General features: G+C 32.5%; 1 protein-coding gene across 1 annotated transcript; it reads left to right on the top strand.

Moving 5' to 3' along the window:
* The first annotated feature begins 18,249 nt into the window (after positions 1-18,249).
* LOC149194030 (putative protein phosphatase 2C 44) lies at positions 18,250-19,133 on the top strand. The gene is made up of 3 exons (XM_089407511.1): positions 18,250-18,529; positions 18,663-18,751; positions 19,065-19,133. Exons 1-3 carry the CDS (start codon positions 18,250-18,252, stop codon positions 19,131-19,133), a joined length of 438 nt encoding a protein of 145 aa, XP_089263637.1.
* Positions 19,134-20,768: the final 1,635 nt, after the last annotated feature.

The following is a 20,768-nucleotide window of genomic DNA, read 5'->3' on the forward strand; positions in this document are numbered from 1 at the left end:
TCATCACTATTTAATCAATTGATTGATCTATCTTTTCACCTTGGTCCTAAAGATGAACCTCATTGGTGGGTTCGAAAAGTTGGCCATAAAATTACTCGATGTGATTATTTTGAAAGAGAATCTCAAACATCATTATGGATCACAAAAGTCTCATATCAAAAAATTGCCAACCCTATTTATTTAGGTTTTATAATATTTATCTTATGGCTTATAATATTAATCAGCAATGGTCCAGTGCCACATTGTGACAAAGATTGTCTCAATATGAATATAAACAATGGTCAACCATTGTCAAACATCATCAAGCATGGTTCAATGTCACACTCTCACAAAGATTGTCTCAATATGAAAATCAAACATGGTCAACCATGGTTAACCATGGTCCAACATCACTTTGTGACAAAGTTTGTCTCAATATGAAAATGAATAATGGTAAACCATGGACAACCATGTTTATTTTAGGGTTTATAATATTTATTTTCGAGTTTATATACCTTGGGTTTACAATATTATTCCCATGGATTTAATAGTATTCATAGGGTTTATAATATTAATGCTTGGGTTCAATATAAATCCATTGTGTTTATAATAATGGTCAACAATGGTCCATTGTCACATTATGACAAATATTGTCTCAGATTTAAAAATCAACCATGGTAAACCATGGTCAACAATATTTATTTTAGGGTATATAATATTTATCTAAGAGTTTATGTACCTTGGGTTCATAATATTAATCCCTTGGGTTTAATATTATTCCGTTGGGTTTATAATCCATTTGGATTTTATTAATCCAAGTGTTCATATTCCTAGGGTATAAAATTATTCATAGGGTTTATAATATTAATCTTTGCAATTAATATAAATCCCTCGGGTTTCTAATCATGGTCAATCATTTCCAAACATCACATTGTGACAAATATTGTCTCAATATGAAAATAAACCATTGCCAACCATTGTCAACCATCATAACCATCGTCAACAATGGTTAATCTTTAACAAAAATGGAAAACTATTGTCAACTATCATCAAACATGGTCAATCATGCTCCAACGTCACATTACAAGAAATATTCTCTCATAATGAAAATCAGTCATGGTCAACCATGGACAATTATGGTCAACCATGGTCACATTGTGCCAAGAATTTTGTCATGGTCCAATGTCACTTTGTGATAACCATGGTCTACCATGGTCCACAATGGTCCAACATCACATTGCTACAAAGATTGTGCCAATATGAAAATTAACCATGGTCAACCATGTTTATGTTAGGGTTTAGAATGTTTATCTTATAGTTTATAGTATTTATCAGCGATGGTCCAATGTTGTATTCTAACAAATATTGTCTCAATATGAAAATAAATCCTCATCAACCATGGTCAATCATGGTCAACCATGGTCCAATGTCACATTGTGAAAAAAATTATCTGAATATTAAATTCAACCATGGTCAACCATGGTCCAACATCACATTGTGACAAAGATATTCTCAATATGAAAATCAACAATGGTAAACCATGGCCAACCATGTTTATTTTAGAGTTTAGAATATTTATCGTAGGGTTTATATACCTTGGGTTTAGTATTATTGCATTAGGTATTTAGTATTAATCCTTTAGTTTTATTATTACCTTGGGTTTATAATATTAATCCTTGGGTTTAAGATAAATCCATCGGGCTTTTAACCATGATCAACCATGTTCCAATGTCACATTGTGACAAAGATTTTCTCAATATGAAAATTGAACATGGTCAACTATGGTGAGGCATGGTCAAATGTCACATTGAGACAAATATTGTGTCAATATGAAACTCAAGCATTGTGAACCTTGGTAAACCATGTTTATTTTAGTGTTTATAAAATTTATTTTAGGGTTTATATACCTTGGGTTTATAATACTAATCCCTTGGGGTTTTAATATTAACCCCTTGATTTTATTATTCCCTTGGATTTATAATATCAATCCCTTAGGTTTATTATTCTAAGGGTTAATATTCCTAGTGTATACTATTATTCATCGGGTCTATAATATTAATTTTTGGGTTTGATATAAATCTCTTGGGTTTATAATCATGGAAAACCATGGTCCTTTGTCACATTGTGACAAATATTATCATAATATGAAAATCGAGCATGTTCAACCATTGTCAACAATGGTAAACTATTTTTAATTGTTGTCAACGACAATCAGTCATTGTCAAGCATGGTCCAATGTCACATTGTGAAAAATATTTTCTAAATATGAAAATCGATCATGCTCAACCATGGTTCAACGACGCATTGTGACAAAGATTGTCTTAATATGAAAATCAACCATGGTCAACCATGTTTATTTTAGGGTTATAATATTTATCTTACATTTTGTATACCTTCGATTAATAATATTAATTCCTTGGGTTTAATATTATTCCCTTTTGTTTATAATCCCTTGGGGTTTTAGTATTAACCGCTTGTGTTTATTATTCCCTTAGTTTTATAATATAAATACCTTGGGTTTATTAATCTAAGGGTTCATATACCTAGGGTGTAATATTATTCATATGATTTATAATATTGACCCTTTAGTTTAATATAAATGCCTTGGGTTTATAATGCTAGTCAACCATGGTCCAATGTCACATTGTGACAAATATTATCTCAATATGAAAATAAACAATGGTAAACCATATTTAGTTTAGGGTTTATAATATTAAAAAAAAACAATATCTATATATTTTAATAAATAGTGGTAATGATCAATTTATTATTATATATAAATTAATTAATTATTAAATTTAAAAGTATTAATAAATTGTTAGTTTATCTTTAATTTTTTTTTTATTATAGGAATTAATTAATTTTTACTTATTGTAAAGATGAATTAATTATTATTACACTAATAATTATTAATATTATTATCAATAAATGTTGTTAATTTTTATTTATATGAATGAATTTATTATTAGTAATACAATACTATTGATGCAATTATTATTAAATTATTGTTAATAATTATTATAATTAATATTAATATTATTATTATTATTATTAGTATCATTAAAATAATAATAATAATAATAATAATAATTAGTTTATATTATTATCTACAATGAATATCTATATCAAATTTATATTAATTCCCAAAAGATTTACATATAGTACGAAAACCCTAGTGGTCTCACCCACACTAGGTTTATTGACTATCGATAATTGGCCATTACAAAACATATGAAATAAACTCAGGGTTGTCGCCCAAATCCGATAAGGCCAAAGACACCAAAAAACATGCAAAATACATAGCACCCTAGTCATCATGGCTAATCGTTAGAAGTGATGCACCTCAGTAGGATTCTGAAATGAATCGACCCTAAATTAGCACTCTGATTTATCTGGAAGAGTTTTGTTGGAAGTGATGAATGTCGAATTGTTAGGCCATGTCCTTGGGGGCGAGGAGGGTGATGCAGATAGTCTACACGTTGCTCCAGATGAGTTACCCATGCTTCCAATTTGTCCATATTTTTCGGCAATAGATTCTAGCCATACCATGCCACAACCACATGGTCACAAAGGTGGCATTGTAACTATTCTAGTTGTAGGAGTGCTACCATCATAGTCTCATGTTCCTCTCGACGTTTCTTATTTTGACCCTCCACAATTGCCTGATAAGATTACAATGATGTCCTGGAAGTGGTTATATGACGAGGAGGACCCCCACGCCTTATATGGATCCTACTACCACTCGTCTCGCTGTGTCGGGTCATTTCATCACCACGACCATGACTCCTGTGAGTTTTCATACCTCCTCCATGATCACGACCACCTTTCACTCTCCCACACTGATCATTCCCCATGCACCCTGGTGGGGTAGGGGAGGCTTTGGACAAATGAGAAGACTATGAAGATGACTTCATATTTTGTCTAACCTCACCTAAATCGCTAGAGAACCACCAGATATGAACATAATCAATTATTTTTCTGCCGCCTTGAAACCACTTCGAACCTCCCAAAGAGTGCCCCATTCCTTCGACCAGGAAACCTCTATCCACACCATAAGAAATGACAATGAGGTTCCCCTCCAGAACCACCACTGTCCATCGAATCCAAGATTTACCACTTGTAGCTAAACTTCAATCCACCAGCTCCTTTATGGCCACTATGGATCCATTCATGAGACACACACCCATGATAGCTTCCTCCACAACTGGTAGTTTCCCCACTACCAGAGTCCCCTAGAAAACTTGCAACATTGACAATCCTTGTGAGACTCTTCCTTTACCATGACTAGAAATAAGAGCCCCACAACAATCAAGAGTTCACCAAGCACCGCAGAAAGTAACATAGTTTCCACTTGAACTAAAAATTTAAGCAAGGGAGAAACAATTCCCTATAACACTAAATATGGAAAGTTCCTAAATGAAAAGGAGAATATTGAACCTAAAAGTTGATAACAACCCAAAATAACCTCATGCATAGCCCACCATAACAACACAATACCTTAGAAAAAATAGTTCGTCACACACGACACCTAGACTTTGCTCCAAGACCAATTTAATAAGAATCCAAATGGTTGAATGCACTAGGATGAATACAGTAAACCAAGAACAACATGCTTACCAATAGATCCTCGCCATCTTGGACTCTAGGCTTGCCTAGTCCGCTGAAGTCTCCCAAATTCTTGTCTATGTTGTAGACTGCACACACCAACTTTCATTTGAGACCCCTACTGGTATATTACAAGAGCTGAAAAGCTTATTCTCTGGAATGACTTAACCATTGAATGGTCCCGCCAAGCATCTTCCCAAGTCTTTAAATCCATCTCTTTGTACTGCCACCATCCGAGAGAGACTCAATTGTCACATGTTTGTAGAGTAAATAAAGCAATACGGGGGAAACTCACCTACCCTCTCACCACCTTGCATTAAGCCTTGAGTCATGTCTCCACGTGGGAGCAATCAACTATCCAACTATCCTCCTCTTCGACACGCACCCCCATCAGGGTATTAATAATAATAATAATAATTAGTAATATTATTATTCATAAATATTCTTAATTTTATTTTTATGAATGAATCCACTACTACTACTACTAATAATAATAATAATATTATTATTATTATTATTATTATTATTATTATTATTATTATTATTAATTATTAATATGATATATGCCTAGCCCACGGCACTTTGGATTGACAGTGAATGGGTGTGCTGTTAAGGCACTCCTTGCGATAGGTCACCGGTTCAAATCCCCCGTGGGTACTTAGGTTAGTCTAATAGATTATATATATATATATATATATATATATATATATATATATATATATATATATATATATATGCCTATCGGTGTATATCAACCACATTTATTAATGTGGTTGTGTTAATTTTGTTACGTGAAAACAAAGTGCTAGTTTGCATTGAGATTTTGTAAGACCAAGAGCCAAATGACATGCTAGAGAAACGTTCGGTCTAGATTGAAAAGTTAGGTGGTTGTTCTGTTCAAAAGGAAAAAAATTTAATCAATGTTAATGGAAAATTAAAGTTATTGGGTTTTTTATTGAGCAAACTAGGTCCATATTATTATAATTCGAGGATGGATCCACCTGAGGAGGCTTGGAATTTAATGTTAACATTACTGGTCAAGTGAAAATTTGTTGATGGCCAGATATTTTTAAGTGGTTGATTTAGTTGCTTTTATATGAAGCAAGTTGATCCATATTATTAAAATTCAAAGAGGGATGCAGATGAAAAGGATTGGAATTTGAATTTAACATTATGAAATAAATAAATTTTGTTGATGGTGAGATGTGAGTGATGAAAAGGATTGGAATTTTAAGTTAACATTATGAAAAAAATAAAAATTTGTTGATGGTGAGATGTGAGTGATGAGAAGGATTGGAATTTGAAGTTAACATTATGAAACAAATAAAAATTTGTTGATGGTGATTTGTGAAAACTCATAGGTTGTAAAATGTAATTGGTTCTTATACAAAAATAATCTTTTATATGGTATTTTTCTTATAAATAATTTGCCAAAATGTATATTTAGATTATAATAATTAATAGTGAAATGAGAATTTTCATATAGATAATTTATCATTTAATTTAGTAATAAAAAACCAGACGTAATAAAAATAACAATATCTTTTATTTTAACAGGTAAAGTAAAAGAATAAAAACAAAATAATTTTTTAATTCTTTTTTTAATATAATTAAACTATTGCAGGCATTGGATTAAATAGTTGGTAAATGCATGAATTCATAACAATCACCAATGCACTTCATAATATATCTCATTTTCTTAACTTCTAGGAAATCATAGAAATTGAATAAACTATAAGTTTATTTAAAATGATTATCATTATTATTAATTGCAAAAACAATTTACATATAACTTAAAGATATATCTATTAACATGTAACAAGATTCTTAACTATGTAGATTAGCGTTTACTTTATTATGGAGATTCTTAATTCATAAATAGGTTTTATTACAATACCATGGGCCAATACCATGCCTAACACTGTATCATTGCAACACTTCATTATAAATTTTATTAACGCATTTTCAATAATAATAATACTATAAATTGCCCTTAAATGTGCAAAGGTATACGAAAGGAATAGAAGATTTTGGGAAGGTCATCTTGCCACTCACTCTAATGCAAGTATCGTTAATAATTTCTATGAATGAAGAAAGATTGCGTCTTGGTAAGAATATGTAGTTGACGGATATATAAAGCCACTCATAGACATTAGAAAGGGGCATAAAAATCTCTTAATATGACTCCACCTGTTAGATTTTAACGATTGATGAGAAGAATTAGGCTTCTATTAGGATTGAAGAAAGCATTTTCAATGTTCAAAAATGTGTGGGCATAAGTTCCTTCAATGCAGTCTACTGTCAGAGTAAGAGGAATGGGAACAACAACATAGGAGGTGGAATAGGAGTAGAGTGATGCTCTTCCAGAGGTGGAAAGAGGGACGCTCTTCGAGAAAAAGTAATATAATTTCATTAATCATTTTCTTGCCAAGTTCATTTTTGTGTTAGTTTTGATCTTCCAGGTTCTTAGTTTAGTAAATATGAAAGTCGTGATAATATAAAGGCTGTTTTAGAAGACATAAAATAAATTCATGTGAAAGGGGAAGCACATCTCACATGTGGTGATTGCAACTACATAATATTTCTTTTAATGAGGATTTATATTCTACGGTAGACAATATTTAATTCACCAACCGATTTCTAGGCAGTCCCATGGAATCTCAAAAGCGTTGTTTAGTATCTTAGGCTTGGGCTTCTAAAAAAAACGATCAATCCAAATGCTTAAAATCACCATCGAAGTCCCAATAATTTTCCATTTTGGCAGACATCAACGCCATTGATATTTTCCAAAGCTTTGATAAATTATAGACACATCTAATCCATTAGGCTGATTAAAAGAAATCATCGCAGAAGTGACATTATTCCAAAACTAATCTACCACAATTAAAAGTATCCGTATACTCTAACTGAAGCTCCATCACATTTGTGTGTCATCCTTCACTATTGCTAAGTCCTATGTTCCCTCTTTTAGGATATCTTTAACGAATTTGATTGATAATTCAAATTGTAGTTACAAAGAGATAGAGGAGTCCCCCATGAGCATGGTATTAGTGACGTTGTCATCCTCGTCCTCTAGGAATTCTAGTAGAGTTTTATTCTTTGATTGTATTAAAAGATGACAGTATTTCTTCTCGGGTAGACTTTCACTTATGTTTTTCTTCTCCTCCATCGTGGGAAAAGCGTGGGAAAAGGATAAAAGTTTAAGGGATAGTCGTCACTACCTTCAAAATTCCTCTTTTTGTGGCTTATGAATCCATCACATTATTCCCTAGCCAGACACATAGAATGTTTGATATCCAAAAACCATGTATAGACTCTCATAACATGTACAAGACCATCAAATGGTTACAAATATTCTCTGTGGCCATTTACTCCATTAATGGGAAGATAAGAAAACATATGACGTAACCTAACGTAACCTAGTGGGCGACTGTGTTTCTAAATCTCTGGATTATTACAATCTCATTAATGATAATGATAGCTAAGAATGGAGCAACCCATGTTACTATATATGGAAATTAAATAAGTGTCAATGGGAATTCAAGTTTTAAATTGCATGAAGAAGCTTAACGAGTTGTAGCTCCTCGAATATAGGACGTCAGACAGTGCATTCGAACTTCAGTTCATGATATCACTCAGAGATCGATCTCAACACTGAAAATCTAATCGTTGTGCTTTTCCGCCATGCGGTAAACAATCCTTGGAATAAGACGAAATTCAGCCTCTGTGATTGGCTAAATCTACTTGTCTAATCATAGGAACACCTTCCGTGTAAATATAAAAAATTAGTTTTTAATTTGATATATTTATAAATAATTAATATTTTTTATCTGATATTTTTATGTTTATTAAATTAATGAGATATTTATATATTATTACAAGGAGATATTATAAAATGAGATATTTATATATTATTACAAAAGAGATATTATAAAATATATAAAATAAAGTGTTAAATCAAAATAATAATAATAATAAATGTTAATATACACTAAATTAAAAGATAGAAAATATAATAAATTGATTCAATTCAATTTGTTATATATACATTAAAATATAATAAAAAAACGAATAAATGTAAATAATAAAAATAATTTTCTATATAAATATGTGAAAGATATATAAAATATAAATAATAGTTATAAATTAAGATCTATTTTACCATATAAATTATAAAAATCAATCAAAACATAAATGCTAAATGCATTATTATGAGAGTTGTAATATAATTAACAACAACGTGTTTTTTTATATAAAGATGTGGAATTTATATAAAATAAATAATATTATTAAAATTTTGAATAGATCCATTTTTGTTTCTCAATCTACCAAACTCACAAAAAAAATCAAATTTATAAAAGTAAAAACATTTCTTCAAGTTTTACAATACTTATTTTTTTATATATTTGATTGTTTTTTATAAGTCCACATGCATCTAAGTTTTAAAATGAAATTAAGTTTACCTCAACGTTGAGGTGAAACACATATACTAATAAAATTTGAACTAATAGTTTTACTAAAATTGTAATAAACATATACTTTATAACTGAATGATCTACAACCTAAAAAGAAATCCAAAATAATATTTTAAAAACATGAATTTAACAATATTTTTAAATTAAAATAATAACCTTATTATGTTATAAAAAAAAAAACTCCCTGGGAGTTATGAAAATTTAGTTCCATAAATTAATTGAGTCGAGGCTCATTCTATAGCGTAGTATGACAATAGATGTGGAAGTGTGCCCATGTTCAACTTGGAGTTGAGATGTGTTCCCTTTAATGTGTGCGTGTTGACGTGTGTGTGGTTTTTTAAACTGAAAGTATTATAAAACATCAATAATGTCTCTCTAATTGGTCATACTATGGAAAAGTGGTAAAAATATTTCACTCACTCTCAACTATAAATAAAATATTTCACATCGGATATATAATAAGAAAAAAAAAATGAACATTCATGTTTGGTTTGTTTAATTAAAAGTATAATAAAACATCACTAATATCACTCTTAGTGTCAAAATTTGCACTCTAAAAAAAGTTTTCACCTCAGAAGATTCGATCACTCTCACTGTTTGCTACATCTGTGATTAAAATGGATCTATATTGATTTAATTTAATTCAAGTGAATTCCATCACTATAATAGAATATAGGTATCCAACCAATTAGGTTCACTACGTATCCAATCCACCAAGCTTTGCATATATCCATTCAATTGTAAAAATGAAAAGTATTATTAAGTCAATAAAAGATTATATGGTGAAGACTTCGGTGATGACATTGTTCAGATTCATCCTCTTTGACACAATTTTGAACATGGGTCTCGTGTAATTGTGACTATTAATGGCTAACAACCCATCGTTGTTACTATTAATTACTGACAATTAATGACTAACATCTTGTAATTGTTATGATTAATTTCCAATGATTAATCACTAGTAACCGACGGTTGTTATGGTTAATTATCGGGAAGTACACGGTGTTCTTCGAAGCTCAATGCATTTTTAATCAAAGCAGTGCTCCCTTGTTTAGTGAGGTGTTTAATGTTATTTTGGCTGGTCAGAACCAGAACTTTCCAAGGAAGAATTACTCACTTTTTACATCTATTAGTCCTTCTTTGGCATCACCATTCAACACATCTTTGCTATCGCAAGCTACTGCATATTTTCACCACTTTTTCAAAGCTCGCTTGGATTGCTAGGGTCATATGGTGTGCACCTAAGCTCGAGGTTATGGGTCTTAGGATGGAAATTATGTTTTCAAATGATTTAGATCCATTTTGGTGCACAAAAATTGGAAAAGGAATGATTGAAATGATCAAACAAATGTTCTACACCTTATAAGTATGACATCGAGCCAATATTCACCACACTTGTAGTAAAAATCATCTCGGATCACAACAACTTCATTAGGGATGCCTGGATAATACTTTGCATTGTAAATATGATCAAAGGTTTCACCATTATCAAATACCTCCCCAGCTCATTGTTTTAGTGTTCACTCCCTTAGGTCATTTCATCCCTATCACAGAGCTCACCGACCACCTCTTTGGCACCCATGGACTCTGAGTTACCTTGATCATTTAATGGATGATCTCCCCTCGCCTCATGGAAGCTTATTTGGAGTCCATGGATTCCTATGGTCTCGACATCAACATCATCCAACTATCATAGGTGGAGATCAAAGGCACACAACATATGAAGACCAAAACTTATTAAATATTTTTGAAAAATCGAAATGATAAGTGGGTGCTCTCACATCCCTCATCCACAATGGCTCTCTTGTTCCTCTTTCGTCACTTTTTTTTCCTGCTCCGGTATGCTATATGTCACCATCGAGCTCCGCATATCCACATATGTATTATTCACTTCTAATCCATCTATGATTCCAATCTTGTTATCTCTTCCCAAGACCGTCTTGGACATTCAAATTTCGTTTAAAGACATGGATTTTCTGAAAGAGGTATTGAGCACTCTACCAATACTTGGAAAATATATGTTAGCTCCCCTTCAAGATAGGTCCGATGAAGTATTTAACTGGTTCCATCACCATTGCTCATGTTTGTGGGAAGGAAGGGTATTTTGTGATAAAATCTAATGATGTTAATCATCTCATTAATCAAATGCAATTACATATATACATGCACACACAATCTGTTGGTTGAGAGAATATCTCAACCACACACCAATGTAGGAAATAGATCCTAACTACTAGGAACAGACTCTTTTACTTAGTAAGAATCACAACTGAGACAAGTAGAAGTTACATTTTCCAACACTCCCCCTTAATGACATATCAGTCTGCAAAATCTAGTTGTGGTCAAAAATAACAAAAGAATATGTCAACGTCCATATAAAGGAATAACCATCTATCAGAATGCATGGGTGCCAACTGCTACAACCTCCAGTTTTTTAGGATGTCCTTCGCATACATGGTTCTATCAACCATTATAGTTGCACGCATGTACATGTACCTGTAAATCCCCCTCCATCATTGTTAACCTAGGTTTTGTCGGATTAGCCGTAACCATGCATTAGGTTTTAACGGATCACCCTCAACCATGCCACCAAGGGCTCTCAGCCAGCATGGCTTAGCTCAACCACCAAGGCTCAACAATGCCACCAAGGCACTCAATTCAGCCACGAAGGCTTTTCATGTTAAAATGATAACATGTTAAAATGAGATACTACTAGGGCACTCGAGCCACCATGGGACAAGGGTTTTGTCGGCAAACCCTAAACCATGTTTACAGGAATCTATGTGCCACTTCACTCTTACACGTGATTTCCAACTCACCACAAACCGACACTACAAATACAAAGTGGTTTCCGGCTTACCACAAACCGACACTACAAATACAAGTGGTTTCCAGCGTACCACAAGCCTATAATTACAAAGTGGTCTTTCGATTAGCACGAATTGCATGGGGATACACATGCCTCATTGGGCTTACATTTCACACTCCAACTTTTGGAGTTACGAGGAACATAATTACAAAAGACCACTACAAAACATCCTAGACTTGCTTACTAATAAATGTGTGATTAACATTACAATATGATCATGAATCTGTTTTATTTTAACATACAATCATATGCTTTGTTTTGTCCATCTATTGCTCCTTTGGCTTCATGTAATTTACATAGTACCAACTTTTTTTAAGATAACATACTTATTACCTTCCTATTAAATATTTCCAATTAACAATAGCTAGAGGGATAAATTCTAACCCATTGCATTTACATATTGAGTTGATCAGGCTCAACATGCTTCACTAAAAAACTCAAAAATCCAAGAACACATCGAGTATGCAGAATTATAGAAAAATTGGTCTCTCGATCATCACCTATGTGGCTCCTACTTTATTGTCAATGCGCTCCACCACAAACTAATGCACTGTCTGATCAAAACGCTCCCCTCTAGCGCAAAGCTGCATGACGAGGTGGACTGATTGCTTGTCCTCGTAAGCGCCCTTGAGCTTGACCACATTGGGCTACCCCTTCACGGTGATCTTGCTCGCGAACTTCTCATCGGTCACCTTGTGGGTGCACAAGTGAGTTATGATGAACTACCCACGCCCGAGCTGGAAGTCGAATGTGTAGGTCAACCGAACGTACTCCATAGGGTGCCCAAAATTATCATCAATTTCAAACGGCCCATGCAAGGAGCCCCTTAAAGAGAGTTATTGAGTCGAGCATATGAAATGTGGTTGAGACTGGATAGTATGCACTGGTATGGGTGTAGGAATGGACTAGCGCAGGGTCTCTCCTCTTGCATGCCAGTCTTACACTTCGGCTCTCTCTCCGCAAAATAATCCACATATCCATCGTCATCGACAATCCAATGAGACTGCAGGTGCGTCCACACTTAGCAAAAATCGAACCGAATAAACGAACAAACCAAAATAAAATATTCAATAAACTTTCTCTTTCCCCCTTAGCCCAGAATGGGCCAAGCCTAGTAGGGGCCAGGCCCTTAGGGCTCTGATATCATGACAAAAATCAATATTCTATTAATTAAGTGGCTCTCCAGGTAAGATATCTGGAGAGTGCCCAAGCACTTCCCATATACACACTGTATACAATCACGAGAACAACTTGGTATATATAGGCTTTTTCACAATTAAGGTGGTTTAACCACTACCTGGATATTAAGATCTAAGATCTAAAATTAGAGTCTCAATTCTATCATCACTATAACAGTAATCTAAATTTAGCTTTTCCATTATCTCCAACAGATCATATTGATATTTATACACTCAAGTCGTCGCCCATTTTGATATTTATACACTCGAGTCGTCGCCCATTTTCGATACAATAAGCATCGCACAAAAATATAAATTAATTCAATACTTCTAATGAAAGCAATGCATTTGATAACAAATTGACAAGAATAAATCCTAACGATTTGTGACTTGAAGATTAGCGGTCGTGGAGTAAGAATTCTATTCCTCTCAAGTGTCGACGAATAGGGCTACCCGTGAGGCAACGTAACACTGTTAACAACTATGAAAATGCAAGGGTTAAACTAAATATCCATAACGAGCTAATACAAGTAAACTAGAACGAAAAAATTGAAGTATGAACCCGAATGTCATGAAAAAAGAAAAATAAAACACTATACAGGCCTTTATCTCATTTAGAGTTAGCAGCCATAGCCGAATCTCCATATACTAACGCTCTGGAGGAAAAACAACTCATCGTGAGCAATACTTTGGGTTTTTCCTGAGCGGTCTTCTATCCGAGAGAGAAAAATTTACAAAAATCTAAATCAAAATCGGGTAATAAGGTTTTGACTTACCCTAATGAACTCGTATAGTTTGATCGAACCTTGAAATCTCAATCATTCATAAGAAAAGTGCTTACAAGCCAGGTGAAGTCACACGTAAATAGTAATTAATGTGGCGTACAACTGTGATGCCAAGTAAGTGATATGGAAGGGCTTCATTAAGACATTATTGTATACACCTAAACGAATCCAAGGGTGGGTTTCATATATGGGAAAGGTGTGAACTTAAATACGCGTGGAGCTTCGAATGAAAATAAGTTCGCACTAGGTAAAATATTTGTTTCATTGTGTATGGGACACGTGAAATAAAAAATATATGATGTGATTAATGTCAAATATAATTTCAATATATGAACTAGCATTTGTACGTGATGTTGCAAAGGAAACGCCGTAAGGCATAGAGTGTGGAAGAATAGCGACATGTGAATGGGTATTGTTGAAAGCAAGGGTGGATGATAATGAGTTGCAATTGAAATTGTTAGTTATGTGTATGCTGAATATGGATATTTTGTAAATAATAGTGTGTAGAAGAATAGTGACATGTGAATGGACATTGTTGAAAGCAAGCATGGATGATATTGAGTTACACTTGAAACTATTAGTTATGTGTGTTTTGAATAGGGATATTTTGTAAGTAATAGTAGTTTGTGGAAGAATAGCAACATGTGAATGGACATTCTTGAAAGCATGGGTGGCTGATAATGAGTTATAGTTAATGTTAGGTAGAGGTTATCCATTATCCATGTAGTAGTTGTTGTTTATGTGAACGTGTTTTTGTACATTATTTTAAGGTTTTTCAAATGGGCATCTTTGAAATTTTGGAAAAGAATTTGAATTGTTTGGCAAGCTTTGGCCTACTACTCATAAACATTAATCTGAAAAAGGGGTATGTGTTGTAGTATTTGTAAATGAGTAAACATTTAAAATTTGGTTTTATATGAAAAAAAGATTTAGTATGCATAATGAAACATTAAATCAAAACAATAATAATAAAACAATTTTGCATACCGTCATCTACAGATATTATAAAGCAACTCTAGCCACATTTTGAATATTGCTACAGGGGCTTACGCTGTAAAGACTCCACATTCAAAACAAAATGGAAAGGTAGGATGAGAAACATATTGGATCATAAAGCAATAGAGAGTATAGTGGAAGCATGGGTTCCTTATAATTATCGCTGGTCCTCCTTAAGCCTTACTAGGATTGGTGCCTTTTGGTGGCTTAGGCAAGAAGAGTGATTTTCTAGGTATCATTTTCATTTTGTTGCTCCTATGGGGCTTCTTAGATTCAGAATTTGAAGGGACCCAACATCATAAAAGTGTTGTTTGGTGGCTTGGGCTTGTAACACATGAACTGGTACTTAGCCCCAAACAACTCAAGAGTGTACAAATTTCCAAGGACAAAGGATAAAAAGGAGTTACTATTAAAATTTAAAATTCCCGCTTAACAAACTCTACCTGGGATTCCTTGAAAATTTTAATTGACCAGCCTCCACATTTCATCAAAAGATAAGAGCCTTACTGTAAAATAAGGATTGAAACTGAAAAGTAATGAGCTGTTATCATTTTTTTCCATTCCACCAGTCACAAAACATTAAACATGTATGTACCAGTTCACTCTACATGATTCATGATTTATTGCAGAAATGGTAAAAAACTCAATGCTTATTTCTTCTAATCTCAACAGAAATTTGCATTTTGAAATCTTATAAATCTATTAAAATAGTAACAATAGTACAAAATTATATCTTATTTTTGAGTGATCAGGAACTTTACGGCCCTAAAAGTTTTATTATGAGTAAAAGCTTATAATTTCATTGTCTTCTAACAGTTTTGTGTGAACGAACTCTAAATTTCTTGCACCATTTTGACTTGAAGTAAATGCACAGGTGGTATATTGTAGGGAGACAGAGTCAACCTGCAATTGTTTTGGAGAAACCTATAGAGCTTGTCAATCAGTAATCCTTCAAAAGGCCTAGCGCTCTTATTAGTCTTCAATGTGATTTTTCCTAGAAGATACACAAACCTTGTATTCTTTGCCAATTCAATCTACTACAATTCCTCATCTAAGAGTAGTTACTTTCTTTCACTGTATTTATGCTTGCATAACTTCTGTCATGTGAGGAGGAATGAGTTCCTCTAAGCTTGAGATAGTCTTTTATGCTTTCAAAAACCTGGTTGATAAATTCAGAGCCGTCAATGTTTGGGGCATCTTTGTAACGATATTGGGCTACACATTTATATTACATTGTACAAAACAATTATTCAAGTGACACCTTCCATTAATTCCATTTCAGCAAACAGCAATCTCCGTTGTATACCATGAACCATGTCGTCAAAATTTTGAGGTTTAGGGTAAATAACCGAGATTGCTTTTGTTGAAACAGAACTGATGGGATGTGTCGCTCGAATAATTGTTTTGTATAGTTTAATTTCTTGATGTACATTTGGATGACGTGGTTCATGGTATGTAACTGAGATTGTTGTTGCTTAGATGGAATTGATAGTAGATGTCTCTTGAATACTTGTATTGTACAGTGTAATTTCTTGATGTACATTGGCCTCAAATATAGAAAAGAAATTATAGACACTAAGTGCTCACTCCTAGATGAGGATCTAAATTGGTGAAAGTTAGTCCTGGCTATTTAGTATTTTTTTTATATTACAGTACCATTTCCTATTAAAGGACGATAGAAGATAAGATAAGACTAGTTATATTAATGGCAGTGGGTGACCAAAAGAGAGGTCAACGAAGCTCAAAAGTACACCATTTACAACATACTGTGGAAGTGCCCATTACTTGTCATTAGGTATAGATGTAAAAATTAGAGGAGGGAGAAGAAGCATCCACGTCTGTATCAATCACTCTGTAGCTACCGATGTGCTGCTTGATAATGTCACCTAGGGAGTGCCTGGGTAGTACCAATCTATAGTCTACATATTTAAATTAGTGCTGGAAAGGGGTTTAGCAAATTTCAGTCCTTTCATTAGTTGAGTACGGTTTGATTCCCAACTTAAATCGTAATCTAGAATGAGATTCTTGATTTTGCCCACAAAGAAACTCTCTAAATTAGCTAATTTGTAAGTCTATTTCAATTGTTACCAACCTATATCCTTTCTGAGCTGGATGATAGGTATCACGCCTCGTTACCAGATGCATATATTTTTTATTATCTTATTTTTGAGCCTTGGGGTTGGCTTGATTTGCCTTGGAGTTAGACATTAAACTTCTCAAAAATGGGATGCCACAAGTTCAACTCTTACGATTCCTTTGGGGTTATGCACTGTAATCAATGCTAATGGTCTACCTAGTTTACCTTCTATGAATCGTGGGGAATACTTGTAATCAATGCTGATGGTCTACTTGGTTTACCATCTATGAATCATGGGGAATACTTGTAATCAATGCTGATGGTCTACCTAGTTTAGCATCTATGAATCATAGGGAATACTTGGAAGGTGTTTGTGAATTTAAAAACATCTATTTAAATTCAACATCTATTTAAATTTTATAGTTGATTGTATTATGACATGTATTGTTTTGCTATCACTAGTCAATCAAAAATTAAAATTATACATTAAATTGGAGTAGGTTCAAAGTTTCTTTCCATTTTCCAAATTGCATATGTTTATCTCAATTTCCTAACTTGATTGTAACTTGTGAAACAATTTCGTTTTCTCCTCCATCGGTTCTATTATGATGTTTCTACTTGCATTGACTTCATGGGTTAATTTCCTGTGCTTTATCTTTGGCATATGATATATATTGTTAAATGTAACAATGATCTTTGGCATATGATATATATTGTTAATTGTAACAATTATCTGCATCTATGAACAAGATTTTTCTAGTTGTGATATATCGCCATGTCCATTTCTCAAACCTCAAAGTCGAAGATTCTCCAACATTTTACTTCTCACATATAATGAATTTCTTGTTTTTCCCCATCATATTTCTAGTTGAATATGTTTCATGCGTAAATCCACTATTTCTCAAATAGCTTAAATTGTTCATATATTTCCTATACTTATATGTTCATGTGTCTCTTGCACCTATCCAAAGAAAAACGTCCAATAGTAGCATCACGTCATGGCATAAAGCAATAGTGCTTCCTTATTGCAAAAATTGCATTTTCGACAAATCGTTATCATTTTTTATAATTTCCTTCATTTATATAAATATGATGGTTCTCAAATGACTCTTTAGAAAAAAATTGTATATCAGATGAGATTTCTGACTCTGATGCACATCCAGTAAAATGCTTTTACAGCTGATCTGCCATTTGTTGTATTGGTTGTCACTTGCTATTTTCAAAGTTTCGTATGGTGTAAAATGCTAATTAAGTATTTTAATGCTGACAAGTATCTCTGATAATAATGGAGCCGAAGTTCTGGACAGACCCAGAAAGTGCCATCAAGAATGCATACAACCGGACTGATGGGAAAATTTTAGCAGAGGCAGCTGATTTAGGGCCTGGTGGCTCCACAGCAGTCACTACTATTTTAGTTGATGGGAAAAAACTCTTTGTAGCAAATACAAGAGATTCGAGGGCTGTTATATGTAAAAACGACACTGCTATTCAACTGACTGTTGATCATGAGCCAAGTATTGAACACCAAAACATCGAGAAGGGTGGATTTGTGACACTCCTATCAGGTACCACTACAAATGTTGTGCAAAGATTAATTTTAATGAGAACATACTTAAATAATTTCTAGCTCAAGAGTAACATTTGAATGGTCACAGGGAGAAATTGTATACTTAATGGCGTTCTTTTTTGATATATTAGGAGATGTACCTCGAGTTAATGGTCAGCTTGTTGTAGCTCGTGCGTTTGGTGATAGGAGTCTGAAGCAACATTTAAGTTCAGAACCAGATGTGAGAGACACAAAATTTCTCATTTTGGCTAGTGATGGATTGTGGAAAGCAAGGCATTTTTTCCAATCATTGACTTATTTGCATAGTTACTGTTAGATGCATATTTTTTTTGGAAAACTCATCTCATGGGAGAAAGCATCTAGGAAATTTTTTGATTACTGTATTGTCATTAATTTTACTTGAATACTTCATCTGAAACGCCGTAAGGCATAAATTGAAGAACACAAATGTTGTTGTGCTTATTCAGTTTTAAAAACAAAATATACTTAACAAAACTATTGTAACGGAGTCTAATTGATATATGTTCCCACAGATGAGGAGGTTGTATAGTAAGCCTGAATGCAATTACTCTGTTCCCACAGATGAGGAGGTTGTATTGTAAGGCTGAATGCAATTACTCTGCTGAAGAATAAAACTTAATTGTCTTGCCCCTGGATATTTCCTTGACATGTTGTCAGGGTTTTACCACATAAATCACGTGTATTAATCTATATAATTTTTTGTGCGACTTTATTGTGAATAATCTAATTTGCAGACTCTGAACAACATACCTAAGCTATTCACAACTCCTAGGGTTATGAGGTGAAACAGTTCATATATTTTATAATTACGTGACCTCCTTGCCCCACAACATACATCATTTAACAATCAATAAATTGTCTTTACGGTAATTAGTTATATTTTATTTATTTATTTATAGAAATATATATTAGTTAATTATAATTATAATAATAATTCATTATAATTAATAACTAAATAAATAAATAAATTATAATTACTAATTAGTTGGTTAATTAATATTTTTTTTTTTATTACTCTGGTTTGATGAACCATATTGGATAGTTCGAAATGCGATAATAAATTGTTTTAATGTGATTTCTCTGGAAAGATCTCTTAAAACATAATGTAATTAATTAATTTTTAGTAATAATATTAGTTAATTATAATTATAATAATAATAATTATCAATTAATACTTAATAATAATAATTAATTGTTAGTAATTAACAATTGTTAATAATTAACATTAGTTAATTAATAATTTGTAAATATTAGTTGTGACATAGTCTAACTTGTAGACAAAATAGTATTTTTCATCGGAATTCCTGGAATGACAACAATATAATTTCAATATTTTTGTTATTTAAAATATGTTTTTCAATGTATAAATGGATTCAATACATTGAGAAAACCCCTCGAGCACTCGAATTATGTAGATTACACAATTTAAACTCATGTTTTTAAAAATCTCTGTCGAATTTTGATTAAAATTAATCGGAAGTGAAAAATACCATTTCATTTACAACTTAGACTACACCTTTAATTATTATCACTTATTATTACTTATTTGTATTCTTATTAAGTAATTATTAATTCATTAGTTCATTAATTATTAATTAATTAAATAATAATAATTATTGTTGTTTTTATTGATTAATATTATTGATATTAATAATAATAAATAATGGAAGTTATTGTCAACCATGGTCTGATGCCACATTGTGCGAAAGATTGTCTCAATATCAAAATGAACCATGGTAAACCATGGTCAACCATGTTTATTTTAGAATTTATAATGTTTATCGTAGGGTTTATATACCTTGGGTTTATACTATTAATCTCCTGGGTTTAATATTATTCCCTTGTGTTTATAATCCCAATATGGCTTATTTAATATGGTTGATTTTTATACTGAGAAAATATTTGTCACAATGTGACATTCAACCATGGTTGACCATGATTATAAATCAAAGGGATTTATATTGAACCTAAGGATTAATATTATAAACCCTATGAATAATATTATACCCTAAAAATGTGAATCGTTTGATTATTAAACCAAAGGTATTGATATTATAAACCCAAGGGAATAATAAAACCAAGGGATTAATAATAAATATCCAAGAGATTATAAGTCCAAGGGAATAATATTAAACCCAAGGGATTAACATTGTAAACTCAATGTATATAAACCCTAAGATAAATATTATAAACCATAAAATAAATATGTTTGACCA

The sequence above is a fragment of the Pinus tabuliformis genome, chromosome 2_2, assembly GCF_031772625.1.
Source record: "Pinus tabuliformis cultivar Carrire ecotype Pingquan chromosome 2_2, CPIR1, whole genome shotgun sequence".
In the NCBI taxonomy this organism is placed as follows: Eukaryota; Viridiplantae; Streptophyta; class Pinopsida; order Pinales; family Pinaceae; genus Pinus; species Pinus tabuliformis.

Bases quoted from the DNA above. Each gene is read 5' to 3' on its own strand.
- LOC149194030 (XM_089407511.1), top strand. From the start codon at position 18,250: ATGGAGCCGAAGTTCTGGACAGACCCAGAAAGTGCCATCAAGAATGCA. The intron at 18,530-18,662 runs GTACCACTACAA...TTGATATATTAG, and splicing joins ATTTGTGACACTCCTATCAG to GAGATGTACCTCGAGTTAAT. The intron at 18,752-19,064 runs GTGAGAGACACA...ATGTTCCCACAG, and splicing joins ATTTAAGTTCAGAACCAGAT to ATGAGGAGGTTGTATAGTAA.